The following is a 19,476-nucleotide window of genomic DNA, read 5'->3' as shown; positions in this document are numbered from 1 at the left end:
ATTAATGAAAGACAGCATTCATATTGCACTGTAATTAATAATCTACATGGCAGTCTACACTTGGACTATTACAGTTCATATTATCAATAGATTTTCTGTCGAGTCAGTTTATCAGTGTTACTGGTTAGGGACATGGATCAAAACATAAGGGGGGCGAGGTTTGAGAACTCATGTTTACCTTTCACCTTTCAAAGTTAACCAATCATAGTGCGACCTGTGCGGAAGTAGTAAATCTGTCCCACTAGACGGGCAGACAGTCTAGCCAGTGGAAGGCAAAAATGAGGATGAAGATCCAATCGCTTGCAAGGGAGGCGGGCCTCCAGTCCATCAGGGCAACAGCGAAGGAGGTGTTCCTGGTAGCCATCTTGGATGTGCGGAGTGATTGTTTGGCGAAAATAATTAATACAATTTAGAAAAATAGCGTGAGGACTTGGGAAAATACGATTTAAAAGAGTGGGGTCAACTAATAAAAGAAAAGCTTAATCGGAAAATCCAGGTAAATGAATCGTACACTAAAACAGAACTAGTTTATGTGCCATTTTTTTCTCCCCTCCAATTTGTCTTACACTAATAGCTTAGCCGGTGGTTCTCCATTAGCTGACTATCATATCCGCTACAGAGACAAATTGACATGGGTTCGGCTGATATGTTTTCCAAGGAAATTCAAGCTTTGCAATAATGCACGGCAATTTTGTAGCCGACAAGTTCTTGTTACTCAGGTGTTGAAGTGGTCTACTTGTTTGCTTATCTCTGACAAATAGAAACAGCTTATAAAGTAATCTATGTTGCTTGTAAACATGTGTTTATTTAATGCTCACGTTCTTAAATAAGCGATCGTTGCCCCCCAAGCCAGATGTGGAGACTAGCCTAGCTCACTTGCTAGATCTGTTAATTAAGAAAGTCTAGTGTGGGTAAGATTTTGGCGAATGTACTTCAAATACAGCCTCACCTCACTGGCTGAAGTGATGGTAAAATTGCCTTATCGAACCGTAGTTGCGCCGACCTGCGTGGACGTTTAACATTGTCGTAAAACAAGTAGCAAGTGATGCTCAGCAAAGTAACCTCCCTCGCGCATTACATCTTTGAACTCACGTGCACTGTCTGAATGTCAAAGTATCCAGACGCCACTCAGTGGCTACAATTCATGTAGCTAGGCTAGCTAAATCGGTTAGCTGCAATCTACTGCCACTTGTGATATTTACTCTTGTGTTATGGTATCGATTGACAGACACATTCAAAACGAGGCTTGTACTGTACAATAAAACACATACACTGAACAAAAATATAAACGCAACATGCACAAATTTCAAGGGAATCAGTCAATTGAAATCAATTCATTAGGCCCTAATCTATGGATTTCACATTACTGGGAATACAGATATGCATCTTTTGGTCACATACCTTAAAAGAAAAAGGTAGGGGCATCAATCATAAAAACTAGTCAGTATCTGGTGTGACCACCATGTCTCATGCAGAGACACATCTCCTTCGGATAGAGTTGATCAGGCTGTTGATAGTGGCCTGTGGAATGTTGTCCCACTTCTCTTCAATGGCTGTGTGAAGATATTGGTGGGAACTGGAACACGCTGTCATACGTTGATCCAGAACATCCTAAACATGCTCAATGGGTGACATGGCTGGTGATTATGCAGGCCATGGAAGTACTGGGACATTTTCAGCTTCCGGGAATTGTGTACAGATCCTTGCTATATGGGGCTGTGCATTATCATGCTGAAACATGAGGTGATGGTGGCAGATGAATGGCACAACAATGGGCAGCAGGATCTCACAGTATCTCTGTGCATTCAAATTGCCATTGATAAAATGCAATTGTGTTTGTTGTCCGTAGCTTATGCCATCCCATAGTCCGTAGCTTATGCCTGCACCATACCATAACCCCACCTCCACCCACCATGTGGCACTCTGTTCAAAACGTTGACATCAGCAAACTGCTCGCCCACACGACACCATACACGCTGTCTGCCATCTACCAAGTAAAGTTGAAACTGGGATTCATCTGTGAAGAGCACACTTCTCCAGCGTGCCAGTGGCCATTGAAGGTGAGCATTTGCCCATTGAAGTCTGTTACAACGCCAAACTGCAGTCAGGTCAAGACCCTGGTGAGGATGACGAGCATGCAGATGAACTTCCCTGACAGGTTCTGAAAGTTTGTACAGAAATTCTTCAGTTGTGCAAACCCACAGTTTCATCAGTTGGCTGGTCTCAGACCGTACCGCAGGCGAAGAAGCCGGATGTGGAGGTCCTGGGCTGGTGTGGTTGTGAGGTCGTTTGGAGCGTACTGACAAATTCTCTAAAATGACGGAGGTGGCTCATGGTAGAGAAATTAACATTAAATTATCCGGCAACAACTCTGGTTTACATTCCTGCAGTCAGCATGGCCAATTGCGCGCTCCCCTAAATCTTGTGACATCTGTGGCATTGTGTTGTGTGACAAAACTGCACATTTTAGAGTGGCCTTTTATTGTCCCCAGCACAAGCTGCACCTGTGTAATGATCATGCTGTTTAATCAGCTTCTTGATATGCCACACCTCTCAGGTGAATGGATTATCTTGGCAGTGAGAAATGCTCACTAACAGGGATGGAACATTTGAGAGAACTAATATTTTTTTGCGTAAGGAACATTTGAGGTCTTTTATTTCAGCTCATGAAACATGGGACCAATACTTCACATTGCGTTTTATATTTTTGTTCAGTATATGTTTCTGTGAGGCCCCCCTCAAAGTCATTTTCCCTTTCTTGGAATGGTCAGAAATGCCTTGTTAAAGGACCCATGTCTAAACCCAATTACATGCACCATTCAACCAGGAGATGACAATGTGTAAGATGTCAACAAGTCAGACTGTCAACTATGGTCTATCTACTAATCCTTAATAACTACACTTTGATACAATGTAATGGTGATGCCCCCAGGGTGTACATCAGAGAGTGTCTCATTCAAAATGCTTTTTAATGTATTTAACTTGAGTTGAAAGTCAAATACTGTACCATTAGAAATTAATCTGAGTTATCAAAACTTTGTTCTGCATGCTGGCTGTTTTGAAGCGGTAGCCTAATGTGAAAACCATGTACCTGCGCCGTGCATGCTCTCACTATACATCTTCATCACATTGAGACGTGAGAAACATTCTCCCCAGGTGGAAAGCTGGGTCGTATTCATTAGGCAGCAAACGGTAGAAAGCGGATCGAAACAGGCAGGTCTACCTGAACTTGTCCAATAACAAACGCTCTTTTTAATTTTCTGTTGCTAAACGTTTCACTGTGGTGTGCCTGTGCCCTAACGAATACGACCCAGGATTTCACACTGCTAACTTCACTGCCGAGTTAACATGCTATGAAAAAGTAATGTAGTGTAAAAGGGTTGCCAGAGATGACTGTAATCACACCGTAAGACTTCTTTTTCTCTACAGTGAAAGAAGTAAGGCATGAAGAAAGCATCCTAGTCAACAGTCATGGCTGATAAAAGGAAACTTCAAGGTGAGGTTACCAAATGGTCGATCAGAATGGTACCACCTGCCAATCACCCACCACCCAGTCCATCACTACATTCCCTCCCTGCATGCATGTTCTCTCTATGAAGCAAGTCTAGCCAACAAATTAAATGTCACTTTTAATCTCTATCCATTCAGGTAGAGATTTACCTCTTCATTCTAAACCTGTCACTCTACAACGCAGTATAGTGCACTCTGCTTACTGTGATCAAATTGTCCTGCGCGGATGTGATCGCAGTAAGAAAAGTGCTGCACTGTATTACTGAAAAGGGTTGTGACGCCAAAAATAAGAAGCCAGAAGCAACGTTTAGGAGCAAGGCTGCGCAAGGCCAAAGTCAGTCTTACTCTGCGAAGACAACCTTCTTTAAATGAAGACTACCGTGGCCAGTGCCTGTGGCACTGCATTTTTAACCAGGTTTGGGGTGACACATGTAGCTTTTACTGCATCTATCATTGATGAGCCCGCCAGCCACAGTTGTAAAAGCGGCGTTGCTTTATGGGGAGATGGGAGAGCTTCGCATTTTGGACTTTACATTATTCATCCTGACGTGATGCGTCGTGAAGGGTTTCTTCTTCTTTTGAAGCCGTGGCTCTCTTTCCCAAACCTCCCTGTTATTCTATGCCCTTCCCCAGGTGAAATAGATCGATGTTTGAAAAAAGTTACGGAAGGCGTGGAACAGTTTGAAGACATTTGGCAAAAGGTAACAGCCATATCTCATTTTGAAAGAATATTTGTGTGTTGATCTGAAAATGTGTGCTAACTTGGGCACAGATATGGAAGTTGAGCTCTACCTCCCCGGGCACTTTGCTTGTTGGAATGTTTTGCGCTGACCGTACGAAGGTCCACCAAATTATTCAACGTTTAACATCCATTGTATATTCAGGGTCTTAAATACTGCATCACACCTCGTTTGGTAGGGTTGTAGACATTATTCACGGGCCGCGGGGACAGAGAAGTAACAGTTTGTTATTGTGTAGAGCAAAGAAGAACACGTTTTAACGCCACACTCCTGAGTCGGGTGTTTCGGCCCAGTGGCAAAACCCCGCCACTTGAATTGGTGTAAAGTTGAGGGATGATGGGACTGGAAGGGAATGTAGACTAGTCACTAAAATGTATAGACAGAGGGCTAAGCTATGGATGCTAGGCTCGACACTCCAAGGGATTGAATTTGCCACGCTAGTTTTAGACATATTGTGAAGCTATAGGCTACATTGTTTACAAAGACTTGATATGAAATATGTTTGGGAAGAGATACTGTTTTGTCTGAGTGTACTCTGTGTGACTGTGCCCCTCCAAACCACAGCTTCACAATGCAGCCAATGCTAACCAGAAGGAGAAGTATGAAGCCGACCTCAAGAAAGAGATTAAAAAACTACAGGTGGGACACAGACAACGCTAGAGTTCTCAACTGTTATGTGGCTTGAGGACACATGGGTTTTGGGATGTTCCTCAAATGTCAAAACAATGTTTACTAGTGTTATATGGTTTAGGATGCCCACAGGTGTGTGTGTGTGTGCACACACGTGGGTGCGTGCAGACATGCATGTGTTGATTACATCTGATGAGGGTCAGCTCTCCTTAAAACCAAGCGAAAGCATCTGGGTGTCCACTTTGTGTTTTTGTTTCTGAACGTGTCCATGTGGACCAAACTTATGTGCGTGCGTGTCAACCATACTTGATCTCACAGGGCAAGCCACAGCATGCTTTCACTAAGATAACTTATGTCTCTTTCTCTCCCGCTCTGTTCCCCCCCCCCCAGCGTCTTCGAGACCAAATCAAGACGTGGGTGGCCTCCAACGAGATCAAAGACAAAAGGCAGCTAGTGGAGAATCGCAAACTCATTGAGACGGTGAGTGTGTGGAACACATGTTCATTAGCCGCATACTGTGGAAACCCTTGGTATAAACACCTGTGCTTAGCACGGCCTACCAAACCACAATGCATTGATGAGGTTATTCAGACATGCTTCAATGACCGCACCTGCTAACACAATGAGATGTGTCATCTTAACCTCTGGATCTAGGGTCTTGTATCGAAGTGTGTGAGCATCTGAGGTTTTGGTTGACCTGAAATGTGGTGCTACTAAGGCAAAAAAATATACATGTGATGGTGTTGAAAAGGACACTTGTATCAGGACTCTTGATGTGACCTTTGTATTGTGGTGATCAGCCAATACAAACTGACAAACAATGGTGACTTTTGATAATATTACCTTTGTGTGTGTATTCAAAGCCATGTTCATTGTGAATACTAGATCTCTGTTAGCAGTAAGGTTTATCAGAGGAAGGCAACTAGATTCAGGCGCGAGGGGTGATTTATGTCAGAGCGGGTGGTTAGGAACATAATTACTAGAATTTGTACACTGCAAATTGACCACAACTAAGCCCCAAAAGATTCGATTTGAAAATAACAATTTCATACTTGATTACATTGAGGCACGGTCACATAAAAAAAAAAGTATTTTGTGTGAATACTTGGGAACAGACTCCCCCCCCCCCCCCCCCGAAAAAAAAACCGTTTTACTTTGGAGGGCCAAATAAAATCATTTGCGGGACGGTCTAGGCCCACTGGCCGCCTGTTGCCGTCCCCTGGTTTATATTGAGTCTACTGCAGATCTTTAATCATCTGCATTTCGCACCGGTGACACTTTGTTTAGCCGATGGCAATTCCACAGTAACAGATTTACACCACCCCCCCTTTAAAATGTATGCCAAACAAAAAACATTGATATCCAAGTTTAACAAACCATACACCTCTATGCACAAGGACTACTTTGAACAATTTCCACTGAAAAATCTCTTAAAATACCTGCTCTGAATTAAGATTCAAAGATGTCTGCAAAAAGAATGGGGTGTCAGCTATGCCATTGAACTACAGTAAGTGAAGTGGCTTTACACCCGTGGTAACTGAATCACATCATGGGTCCTTGTACTACACAGAAATGCATAATTATAGATATGAATGTCATTCTCTTCATCTTTTACAAGTTTGGACAGCACAATAGAGCGGAATTCAGTACAGTACAATACACTGCAGGCTACTTCTCTTTACTGCATTTTACTGTACTGTCCAACCTTGTTAAACGTAAGTCTATGATGGGTTCAGATTTGGTCCAGTCTGTTCTGTAGACTTTAACATCAAGGCCAGGGTGGATTGATCAAATTTCAACTACTTTTTAGACGTTCCGTTATTGGCTGATTGCTCAGTGGGTGAGGATGCTGGTTAAAGTCTTTTAAGATTTTTGGGGGGTTAATTCCGTTACCAATTTAGTAACAGAATTATGAGTTTTAATCACTTAATTCATAAACAAAAGGGATATCAGTAAAAATTACTATACAAAAATTGGTAGGTCTACCATTAAAGGTTACTTCTGTGAACTTTATCTTCACTCGTGAAAATATCTTTAAGAAATTAGTATTTGGTAACATTTCTTAAACTTACAGATGGTAAACAATTTCTCCCAAACAAAAATATAGACTCTTGGCTTTCATTTGACATGCTGTTATGCAGGGTTGGGGTCAATCTAATTAGAATTCTAGGTAGAAATGTTCCTAATTGAAGAGAACTGGAATCAGTGTTATTCCTGAATTGACTGCAAATGAAATGGAATTGACTCCAACCCTGCTATGAATTTCACATGTTGGCGCTCATTGGTCCTTTGATGGAAATGCCTCTAAGCATAATGTGCCACCCCACCCCACCCCACTTACTGTAATGGGGTGACACCTGTTCAAGGCAGGCAGTTTGCCCCCTTTGTCTCGGTCCCAAATGACAATGGTGTACTATTTAGAATGTCCCCGTCAGGTTCCATTTCCACAGAGCCCTACCCTGATCTATATGAAGGCTTCGTCAGTCAACTCTAGAGCTGAGGTGGATTAAATAACCAGGCGGAGATTCCATCCACAGCCAGGCCCCCCTCAGGAGAACAGTTAGCCACATGAATAACATTTAGCAAATAGTCACCGCTCTGCTAAGCATTCACAGGCTTCATGCCAGTGTTTTAATTTAGCTTCTCGTTATACTGTTAACAGATTAACACAGGGGGGCTATCAATCTTATATACAAAGGTGCTGCTGGCATGCTCTTGTGTGGATGACGCATATTACTACACTTACTGGGGCTGCTGACTTCTAGGGAAATGCATTGAAGCAATGTTTCTGTGTTAGGCTGGGTTTACGCGCCTCCAAGCATTCTCCTTAGCCAAAACGTCATACAAATTCTGCACCGAACTCTGCTTGTGGAAGTCAGAGGTTGTGGATTGAGTCTCTTCTGAGAACACCTAGTGGAGAATATCCAGCATTACTGGTCAAGGAAGCACACAGGTGTCAAAATTTAGTAATCACTGGTCTAATTGGGAGATCTGTACACCTGCTGCAGTCACTCTGAACCATTCTATTGGAGGATGGCTTTAATTGTTGAGGACTCAGTGTTAATCTCCACCCACAGTGCCCAGCAGGCACATGTTCAGTAGGTCTGAAACGGCAAGGTATTATCTGAACTCCCCCCCCCCCCCCCCCCCCAAAAAAAAAAAAAAAAAAAATGCTTCCTTTGGGTGTCCGCTGAATAGCATTTCAAAAAGTTTTGCTACGGTATGCCCTAACATGACCTTATTTTGCTCGCCGACTAGTCCAATGCTTTGATGTGAGCAGTTGGAAACGTCTGCTTTCACAAGCCAAAAGTTTTTTTTATTTTTTATCTCTGGCATAGCTAGCATGTGGTCAGCTAATGGATTCTCAAAGAGAACTTATCACCTGTAGTGATTTATAAACCATTTCCTGCTATCGCCCCCTTTAGCAAATGGAGCGGTTCAAGATCGTGGAACGAGAGACCAAGACAAAGGCTTACTCGAAGGAGGGGCTGGGCCTGGCACAGAAGGTGGACCCGGCCCAAAGGGAGAAGGAGGAGGTCGGCAATTGGCTAACGGTGAGCACTACTTTTGATTGAAAACCTTTTGTTTCACAAAACATGAGCTCAATTCTATTGGCATTAATATGTTCTGATGAAATGACATTAATGACTTGGATTTCATCATGCAATCTATGCCTATTCATTGCAGTGCACTTGGATTTCAAAGTACATAAGACTTGTTAAATGTCCAAATCTGAATTTGCTTTACTGCGTAATTTCTAGGGCCAGGACGGTACCAGTATTCTAATATTTTCTCCATGGCAAAAATGAAAACACCAAGCAGACCAAACTCTTTAGTCCTTTAAAACTTGCTGTATGTAAAATAGTGTGCTTTTAGCTTGGGAAATGTCTGTTTCCCTAAAGAACTTAAATCCGCTTTGTGTTTTGTTTCCTTGCCACGGTAGTGGTATCGTCCCAGCCCTAATAGTTTCACTTATGAATTAGGTTTTGGTGTTTTTTGAAGTGTTTGCATAGACCACACTGCTTAACGACTGGTTCTGGTGTGATCATGTTTAAATAATTTGAATGACGTCACGCCTGTCGTCCATCAGAATACGATAGACACTCTGAACATGCAGGTGGATCAGTTTGAGAGCGAAGTGGAGTCCCTCTCAGTCCAGACTCGAAAGAAGAAGGGAGACAAAGAGGTCAGTAGTCGCAGCATATGTTATCTACACTACATGACCAAAAGTATGTGGACACCTGCTCGTCAAACATCACATTGCCAAATCATGGGCATTAATATAGAGTTGGTCCCCCCTTTGCTGCTATGACAGCCTCCACTCTTCTGGGAAAGCTTTCCACTAGATGTTGGAACATTTAGCTGCAGGGACCACAACAGCATTAGTGAGGTCAGGAACTGATTTTGGGCGATTAGGCCTGGCTCGCAGTCGGCGTTCCAATTCATCCCAAAGGTGTTAAATGGGGTTGAGGTCAAGGCTCTGCAGGCCAGTCAAGTTTTTCCACACCGATCTCGACAAACCATTTCTGTATGGGACCTCGCTTTGTGCATAGGGGCATCGTCATGCTGAAACAGGAAAAAGCCTTTCACAAAGTTGGAAGCACAGAATTGGCTAGAATGTCATTGTATGCTGTAGCGTTAAGATTCAACTTCACTAGAACTAAGGGCCTAGCCCGAACCACGAAAAGAGCCCAGACTATTGTTCCTCCACCACTAAACTTTACAGTTGGCACTATGCATTGGGGCAGGTAGTATTCTCCTGGCAAAACTAGATTTGTCGTCGGACTGCCAGATGGTGAAGTATCACTCTAGAGAACACGTTTCTACTGCTCCAGAGTCCAATTGCTGCGAGTTTTACACCACTCCAGCCGACGCTTGGCATTGGCAATCCCGTTCTGTGAGCTTGTGTTGCCTACCACTTAGCTGCTGACTCGTTGTTGCTCCTAGGCGTTTCCGCTTCACAATAACAGCACTTATAGTTGACCGGGGCAGCTCTAGCAGGGCAGAAATTTGACGTACTGACTTGTTGGAAAGGTGGCGTCTCATGACGGTGCCATATTGAAAGTCACAGAGTTCTTCGGTAAGGCCATTCTACTGCCAACGTTTGTCTTTGAAGATTGCATGGCTTTGTGCTCAATGTTCTACACCTGTCAGCAACAGGTGTGGCTGAAATAGCCCCCCTCCACTCATTTGAAGGGGTGTCCACATACTTTTGTGTGTCTATAGTGCATCTTCTCCTCCATATCTTCCCCTCCATCTCTCCCTCTCTCTCTGTTTTCTTCCATACGAAAGTAATTTCTCGTTAGATGATGCCATTCTAACTCTAAATTCATCTCTCATCCTATATATGTCTCTTATTTTCTCGGCACGCTGCATTACCCAATGCACCTAATGTAAAGTAGGTACCATCTGTTTTCCACTTCCATGCCTCCACACATGCATATAGCACATTCTGCGCTGAATGCGTACAACTGAGTTTGAGGCATCAACTTACACATGCATCTCTGCTATAGAAACAGGACCGCATCGAAGAGCTGAAGCGCTTCATCGAGAAACACCGGTACCACATCCGGATGCTGGAGACCATCCTGCGCATGCTGGACAACGACACCTTGCCGGTGGACTCCATCCGCAAGATCAAGGACGACGTGGAGTACTACATGGACTCGTCGCAGGACCCCGACTTCGAGGAGAACGAGTTCCTCTACGACGACCTGGATCTGGAGGAGCTCCGTAAGTGCTACTTCGCGGTGGTGTTGTCGCGACACTCAGTATCACGCAAATCTATAGCACACGCTATTTTACCTATAGCCGTTAAAGGACCATAGAGTATTTCCATGGCAAAAGCCATGGAAAGAGTACCGATACTGTGTCAAGACATCACTATTCCATGTATGTGACTATTCCTGAGTGTGCGTGTGTACTGCATATCTTAGACTCCATGTGTGTATAATTTACGATGGCTTGGTTATTGCAATACTGTACGTTCCATCATTTCTGTACCTGTTGTCTCTGTATAACTGCCCACTTAATGTTTTTCCTTCTGCGACTTTTGTTTTTATGTAGCTACCTCTCCCTCTGTCTCCCCCCATCCATCTCTTGTGTCTCTAGCCGGGTCGCTGGTGGCCACGTCCCCGCCGGGCCAATCGCTCCTGGACGACGATCTCTTCCATCAGATCTCCAGCGGCACGCCTACCTCCACCACTTCCTCCTCGCCCATTCCCGCCACGTACACTACGGTGAGGAAACCCCTGGTTCTGTCTACTTCTCACCTCAGTCTCCGTTGTGTCCCCTACTTGCTCGCCCATTCTTTAGAACCGCCCACTCTCATGCTGTACTGTTAGAGGATAGTAATTAGGTGTTGTGAATGTTGACTTGTTCTTGGGTTGGAGTGGGTGCTCCGTGGTCCCTCGCTCTCAGATCAGAGAGGGTTTAGAGAAACAAGGATGAAAGCGAGCAGATTATGAAGTTTGTATTGAGCCTCAATATGAACAGCACTTGATTTAATTTAGGTACAAAACATGTTTTGCGTTGAATTAGAACCGGTGGTCATGGCTCGGTGCTGATTGGGAGATCTTTTGGGGGGGGGTTTTTCTCCAGGAGAACTCTGAAGATGACAAGAAAAGGGGACGTTCGACAGACAGTGAAATCAGTCAGGTAAGATGCATTGCAAAGTAAACCGTGCTGTCTGAGTCGCTTTTCTTTTGTTGCTGTGCTGCACCAGAAGTGGTTTTGAAGTATGTATTTTATTCCATTTCAGTCACCTGTCAAGAATGGCAACCCCTCTTCGTCGTTGTCTTCATCGTCCTCATCCTCCTCGTCCTCCTCTTCGTCATCTGCCTCTGGCGCCTCCTCGGGAGCAGCCTCTTCCTCGCTGGTCTCTATGGTGACCATCGCCGGAGGTGGCCAGGCCAACGCTGGGGGCAACAACAACAGCCTTCTGGGCAACATGGGGGGTCTCCTCTCCAACTCTGGCAGCTACAGCGACGCTACCCAGCAGCAACTTCAGCAGCATCACCAAACGCAGCAGGCCAGAAACTCAATCCTCTCCTCCAACGCCTCCTCCAGCCCCTCAAACAACATCCTTCTCCCCAGCCCCTCCGCCTCCTCGCCCGCCATCTCTAGCACAGCCCTCACACCCAACACCCAGCCGCAGGCTCCGTCAAGGCCCTCTCCGGGCTCCACCTTGGGGCTCGGGTTGGGCTTGGGCCTTGGTAAAGGCGGCATGAGTGGGTCACCGGCTGTCAGCCAGATGTCAGGCCTTGGCCTGTCAGGGATGCCGGCGTCCTTAAACACCATGGCCGGACTCCTGGCGGGCTCCACTTCGGCCCCCTACGCCATGGCAGCAGCAGGCTCCGGGACCATAGGAAGCCCCCTTGCAGGGAAAATCAGCAGCCTGAGCACTAGCAGCACTAACTCCAGCGCAGTGGGACCGGTGAGCGGACTCAGCGACAGGTCCACGGGCCTTTTGGGCTCTGTGCCCGGTGCAGTTGGTGTCAGTGGTGGGATCCTAGGCCTTGGCTCAGGACAGTCGACAGTTCAGGGCCCTCCACTGGTGTCCCCCAGTCCCATAGGAGGGGGCCTGGCCCCTGGAAGCAGCCTGGGAGCTATAGGAAGCATTGGAGGGAACTCTGGATCAGGGGCGCCAAGTAACAGCTTGGGCATCGGAGGAGGAAACGCGGCAATCGCAAGGCCACCCAGTGGACAGAAGCAGAATGGTAGCACTAGTAAGCTTGAATTACCATTCGCTTATATTGTTGTTGCTCGGTTATATCCATCCATGGCATTTTTTTGTGAATTGTTTGTTTATAGTAGTTGTTCAACCCAGAATTGGGTTGTACCAAACCAAATGAATATCGCCTATGTACAGTATTGTCAGAGTTCTGTTTTAGTTTGAGAGGGAGGTTTACAATCTCCTCTGTCCCAGGTTACAGTGCTGTAGTAGCAGACAGCACACCAGATTCTGCCCTCAACATTGCCAACCAATTACAAAGCAGCCAACCCTCGTCTTTGATCTCCACCACCAATCAGCTGTGAGTAAATTATACTTTTTTGAAGTCCTATGGTATCTTGTATTGTGAATCTCACTGTATGGTCATAATTTATTCAAACTCTTACCCACCCAGTAAAGACAGTGGCCCCAGCCTTTTAGGGTCCATGACCCTACCCACCAGCACTCCCTCGCCATCCTACATTGAGAGTAAACCTTCAGGCAGCAGTATGCTCAACGGGCCGCTCTCCTACACACAGGCCTCTGAAAGCATGAAGGTGAGAAACACAAGGAGCTTCGTGTAACAAAATGACCCTGGCCGTAGACATTGATCTAGGATCAACCCCAAATACTAACCTGAGCCATAACGGGGAGGACTTCTTGGGACTCACCCGATGTCAGATTTCCTGATCTCTCACCCAGTTGGTTTAACCCCTTTCGCACTTTCAGCCCCAGGAGCCTCTGAGCACTGTGAAGTCCATGGCCGAACAAGCGGCACTGGGCTCAGCAATGGAGGGAGAGTTGCCCCCTCTGCACCTCACCACAGGTGAGCAACCAACTGGACATCATGTAGTGTTTCAAGTGTTGCTGACTGGGAGACTTTCTTAACACCTTTCAATTATTTATGGTATTGTTACTGGGCGGCAGGTAGCCTAGTGGTTAGAGCGTTGGGCCAGTAACCGAAAGGTCGCTGGTTCAAATACCCGAGCCGACAAGGTGAAAAATCTTTCTTCCCTTGAGCAATTTGGTTCCAGGGGCTCCTACTACGGCTGACCCTGTAAAACAACACATTTCACTGCACCTATGTAACAGTAAAACAACTTTTTTTGGGGGGGGGTGCCTTCAGACCAGACTCCTTTTTTTTCTCCAAATTCTCTTTTCTCTCTCTGTGGCTTCAGACATTTTCCCCAGCACTACAGCGCCTCCAGGGCCTCCCTCGGCCCCGCAGCAGCCCTCGCTCTCGGAGGTCAGCATCCCCCCATCGCTGGGTGTGTGCCCGCTGGGGCCCGTACCCCTGTCCAAAGACCAGCTGTACCAGCAGGCCATGCAGGAGTCGGCCTGGACGCACATGCCCCACCCCTCCGACTCAGAGCGGATCAGGTACGAACATGGAGGCAATCTGAAGCCACAAAGATTCTCCAGGGTTGAATCTCATGTCTACTTGCTTCCCCCTCACATTTTGGAGAGGACATGAGTACTCAAGGAAAATACTTTTGAGATTCACCACAGGCTTACATTTTGGGGGATATCTGTATCACTTCTCTGCACTGTTGCTTTGGAGACTAAAGGCATGTATTTAATCCCCTATTGTGATTGTTTTGGTCCTCCAGGCAGTACCTGATGAGGAACCCGTGTCCCACCCTGCCTTTCCACCACCAGGTGCCACCCCCCCACTCCGACTCTGTGGAGTTCTACCAGAGACTGTCCACGGAGACACTGTTCTTCATATTCTACTACCTAGAGGTGTGTGTGTGTGTGTGTGTGTGTGTGTACACATGTGACAAAACCAAGCTTTACTGTGTGACTGAGATGCTGATTATTTTTGATGGTTTTACTTTTGATGAGAAAGATGTAACGACACACACCGCCAATCTTCTGGCTGTGTCATGTTTTGGACATGGTTGTGGACATAAAAGTAGCATATTCCCTTCTGTGTTCTCTCCGCAGGGCACCAAGGCCCAGTATCTGGCAGCCAAGGCTTTGAAGAAGCAGTCGTGGCGGTTCCACACCAAGTACATGATGTGGTTCCAGAGGCACGAGGAGCCCAAGACCATCACAGATGAGTTTGAGCAGGTGAGCTCGCGCCCCCCCTCCCCCCCCCTCCACACACTGCAGACTCTTTGGATTGCAACCTTTGTCGTGTTCATTGGGCACCAAACGGAAGAAAACTGATTGAAACAGGAAGAGACTACCTTGACTTGTCCAGTAATGAACACTTACTTGTGTTTTCTGTTGCATGCCCTGTCGAAATATAACCGTTATTTAAAGATGAAGATTTTTGTCAAATTTTAAAGATTAAGGATTTTCACCAACATTGCTGTGCTTTTTCCAATGTCTTTTAAAGGGGACGTACATTTACTTCGACTACGAGAAGTGGGGACAACGGAAGAAGGAAGGATTCACGTTTGAGTACAGGTACCTTGAAGACCGAGACCTCCAGTGACATAAGGCAGAGAATGGCGAATAAAAGAAGGGTGGACTACTGTCGACATTCCTGGATTGAACTCAACACACTGGGAAGAGGGACGGATGCAGACGCGAGACTGAGCCAGTCTGAGAACAACATAATGCATTTGGAGCTCCTCCCTCTTTGCCTTGTGACGCCACACCCCTACAGTGATAAACCCCTCCCTCTTTTCCCATCAGGCCGTTTTTGATTTAGATTGAAGCTTTTAATCTCTTACCTGAACTGGATCCTTTTCTTTTTTTTCGGGCAGATAAGAAATCATGATTTCATATGTTTGGTTGATAATGCACTCTGTATTGTTTTTTTTTTTTTTTTTTCTTCAAAACTCACCTACCACTCATTGACAACCAAAGATGATTGGTCAAATCCGTCTTAATTCTCAGCAGTATGGCAGTCCAATTTAATTCATTAATAAATAAATAAATAAATAAATAAAAATGTTTAAAAAAAAAGTGACAAGGCACAGAGAAAGGCCAATCAAATGAGCCCTTGGGGGATGTTGGGTCTGGGGTGGTTCCAAAGCGTTTTACAGCAGTCAGGTCATTGCTGGGTTGTACACAAGCCAAAGACTAGATGGGGAAACGGTAGCATTTCCATGCTACAATAAGTGCTTATTGGGGTGACTCCATGTTTTATCCCTAATGAATACACTCTTCAGGGTCACCAGCCCCGCCCTAATACTAAACTAATAGCTGCCTCTTGGGTACACCCAGCATTGACCACACTGCCATAAAGACTGCTGTAGTACAACATGGTAACCGATGAATTCTTGTCACACGTTACAACATTACGTTTATATTGCTGTGGTCAACGGCAACAGAAACCACACCAGCACTGAAGTGTCTCTGTAGAGAAAGTTTACAGGTGTTTTTCACCCCAGAGGCGGGCTTTTACAATAAAACACAAGACTGCCCTAGTAATAACAAGTCATTATTTTTGTTCCCGTCACTTTGATGATAATGTACAAATCAATTGTGATTGCACTTCCAAATTCACTTCAACCACCAGGTAGATATTTCCTTTTCTCAGGAAGTGTTTGATGGATCATTATGTGAGGAAATATACCGCGTCAGAAGCTCCATCATAGCAGTACAAAAAAAAAACACATCAGACTGACACCTCCGGGCAATTTTGTTTTGTCTGCCCCAATAAGGCTTTCTATTCCCATTTAATGGCCATTTGTTTCATTTCTATAAGGCTTTTTAAAAATAGTATCCTCCAATGTTTGGAGTGCAATCTTAAGTTTGTCATTTTCATTTGCCTGTATCGTCTCAGAGATGGAAAGCGTTTAAATTGAGACCCTTTTATTTTTTTAAAGAAAATAACTTGTCAGATCACCATTCACTGACAAGCCTGCTGTTTTTAATGTTATCTTTACCTATTGGGTGAGCGGAAGGGAAGAGAAGTCATCCAGAGGTGAAATGTGAATCTCTCCCCCTCTGAAAGGGTGTTGTATAGACTGTCACGTTCATCCTTTCCGTTTTGTCGTTGTCTTCTGGACAGCATGACACTTGCAAAGTGGAGCTGAGAAAATTAAGTAAATATGAAGCATAACCATGAATAAAGGATTGTAAAATATTAATAAAATAATTACTTTTCAGAAGTATTGTTTGTCTTAAATTATGTTCATAAACCTTTTTGAGGGTCTTAACTTTGGGTAGCAGACAAGTATAATGCGTTATTACTTGTTTATAACAGTACAGTTTTACTACAGTAACACAGTTCCTTTTTAGGACCGTACATAGTCTAAGTGTACTGTACACTGAATACTACATGGGATTTACATTTACCACATGCAAATATTTTAAGGGGCAAACTATAACAAAGTGGTTTACACGCCACTTTTTGCCCCACAGCTGAGGGGTGGGGCTGGAAAGATTGAGCCACTCTCAAATTCCTAGAGCAATTGATGCCAGAACTGACGAGCCATGAGATCAAACGTATAGTTCTGACCATGTTTGTTTACAATTACATTGTTCACAAACATTGGAGTAAAACAAGCTTGTATTTTGGGTTCTGGTGGAACAGGACCGAACTAAACTCGGATGAGTCATAAGTTACATTCATATGCAATGGGTAGATAAGTACAAAAACGGATGGAGCAACTGCAGTTTGCCCCGTTTAAAGAGCTTGTTCTTACAAGGTAGTGTGAGTTAAGTGCATGAGCCTAGCGTTAGCATGTCGTGTTCCTATGTCTGGAACAGCAGGTAACTGCTTCTATTGTCACCTCAGTAGAAGACCTATTCCAGGCAGCAACCTAGTACTCTTGTCAAATAGAGTACCCTACTCAAGTAAACAAAGTTATGCAAAATGCACCAGTCACTTCAATCAGATGGTAGAACTACCCATGAATATTGCATTGGGTCGTAGAGGTGTCCTTTTTAAGGTGTGACCACATAATGTGTACATAATGTGTACTGCTATATCATAGGGGGGGGGGGGGGGGGGGGTCTATGCATGCTTATGGTGCATTATAACTGCACCATAACGCATCATACCTGCTGGTTTTAAGTCAAATGTTACCACTTTGACCATACAATTTTGTCTGGCCCTCCCTTTCATTGTGTTTACGTTGCACCGTTGAGTGCCTACATTTTCCTCTCCCTGTCTCTACATACCTTATGGTATACGCAGCACAACACAACACATGGTTGCTAATGTGTTCAACAACAAGATGGCTGCTGAGGCTCTCTCGGTAGACTGGCTCTGCATATGCTACTTGATGAAACGATTTCACCTGGTCATGGACTACCGCCTAGAGATGTTTGGGAGCCAGAGGTGCTTGGCCCTGTGTATCTGAAGGTGCTGTGTGTCAAAGTGTGTGTGTGTGTTTGTGACGCACACTGACTCCATCCTGGCCAGAGGACACTTTGAGTCATCCTGCACTGTTTTGACTGAGTAGAGGTCTGGCAGGTCTACTACTGAGAGGCCCGCATAGCGATGGCGACAATGCTTCTCTTTTGCCCCTCAAGACATGGAATGGAGGAAGTGACGCAAATGGCGAGGAAAGGCTCCTCATGCCTTAACTTTCTCCCACGTGCGCACACACACGCACGTCACATCTGGGAGCTTGTCGTTATCGCTGTCGTCATGTGACCCAGATTTGATCCTTGAATGCTAATTTGTTCAACGGTTCATATTGGGGCTGCAGGTAGCCTCGTGGTTTAGAGCATTGGACCTGTAATCGAAATAGTTGCTAGATTGAATCCCCAAGCTGACAAGGTAAAAGAAATCTGTTGTTCTGCCCCTGAGCAAGGCAGTTAACCCACTGTTCCTAGGCCGTCATTGTAAATAAGAATGTGTTCTTTAACTGACTTGCCTAGTGAAATAATTATACGACAAATATACTGTATACATCCATATGCTTTGTAGTTATGCCATAAAAGGGGATGGGGCCAAAGCCCCTTGAATAATAGGTCAGCCATTACTATCTTCCATTACAATACCTTTTTGATTATATCCGTATGTTTTGGCGTAGCCACCAACAGGCTTGTAATGCCCTCATGGACTTGCCGAACATTTCTCTTTCTTTGGATCTAAGACTACCAGACAACACAAATTAAGAAATTGCCCAAAGTCTACACATTGTCATTGTGAGGTGCAGTCCCACAACACCGGACACCCTGTCTACTTCATGTGGGTGGACTTACCCATTGACTATAGATACCCCTGAGAATTCTCCATTTCCTGTTCAGGGGGGAGTATTTCCTGTGGCTGGTTCACAAGGGTTCTCTTTTAGCCTCTCCTCAAATGGCTATTATGGAGTGAAACGTGAGTCTCTGGACATTTCATTCAGATGCAATTTCAGAGTTTTAATTTGCGAAATGTCCGGTCAGCACTTACCTTTGAGGTTAAAATGACTATTGCCATGTTTGTTAGCCTCCTGGAGACAATATTGATCATGTGTTTGGTTAATTCATTGATATACTGACGTTCAGAGTAATCACTGGTGAGAAGTGATGATTTGGACAGTTGCCTAACCGTGGCTCTAAGAGCCACCGTGTACCATGTTATAGAAGACCATCTGTGGGGCCACAGACCCCATACAGTCCTTCAGTGTGCCTCTGTTCTGCTACACTAATCAATATTGCTGCCCCTGTCACATAATAATGCTTCCACCAATGGTGGACTTTATGGTAGAGTTTGATGCATATTATTTTCTATTCTGCTCTGTTCGGTTCTATTTAATGTAGCCTACAGGGTACTGTAATGTATCTGTCACTGAAGGAAGGTATGCCTGGGAGGATTTGGGAACAGTTTGTGCAACGAATTGAAGTTAAAAAAATATATATATATTTGCACATTTCCTTTTTTCTTGTGATGACGTCATTTAGTGAATGGGGCAGTGACTGGGACGAAGGAAACAAGCATCTACTAATTTCCATCAAATTCATAATTAGCTGAAATACATGGACATG

General features: G+C 44.8%; 1 protein-coding gene across 9 annotated transcripts; it reads left to right on the top strand.

The window, feature by feature from the left end:
* The first annotated feature begins 335 nt into the window (after positions 1–335).
* Positions 336–16,661, top strand: LOC109907564 (CCR4-NOT transcription complex subunit 3). 9 transcript variants are annotated; one of them, XM_020505602.2, is made up of 18 exons: positions 344–496; positions 3,430–3,496; positions 4,144–4,211; positions 4,815–4,889; positions 5,271–5,360; positions 8,306–8,434; positions 8,971–9,066; positions 10,394–10,613; positions 10,947–11,119; positions 11,481–11,537; positions 11,641–12,607; positions 12,808–12,913; positions 13,007–13,148; positions 13,321–13,417; positions 13,770–13,971; positions 14,202–14,334; positions 14,539–14,664; positions 14,936–16,661. In XM_020505602.2, exons 2-18 carry the CDS (start codon positions 3,472–3,474, stop codon positions 15,032–15,034), a joined length of 2,805 nt encoding a protein of 934 aa, XP_020361191.1. In that variant the 5' UTR covers positions 344–496; positions 3,430–3,471; the 3' UTR covers positions 15,035–16,661. The 9 variants fall into 9 exon arrangements, with proteins under 9 accessions (XP_031649544.1, XP_020361191.1, XP_031649545.1 ...); XM_031793685.1 differs by having other exon boundaries at positions 345–496; positions 10,400–10,613; positions 10,992–11,119; XM_020505603.2 differs by having other exon boundaries at positions 346–496; positions 10,400–10,613.
* Positions 16,662–19,476: the final 2,815 nt, after the last annotated feature.

Source organism: Oncorhynchus kisutch, linkage group LG17, assembly GCF_002021735.2.
Source record: "Oncorhynchus kisutch isolate 150728-3 linkage group LG17, Okis_V2, whole genome shotgun sequence".
Taxonomy (NCBI): domain Eukaryota; kingdom Metazoa; phylum Chordata; class Actinopteri; order Salmoniformes; family Salmonidae; genus Oncorhynchus; species Oncorhynchus kisutch.
The sequence above is the reverse complement of the archived record's forward strand: the minus strand, read 5'-3'. Positions and strand labels throughout refer to the sequence as shown.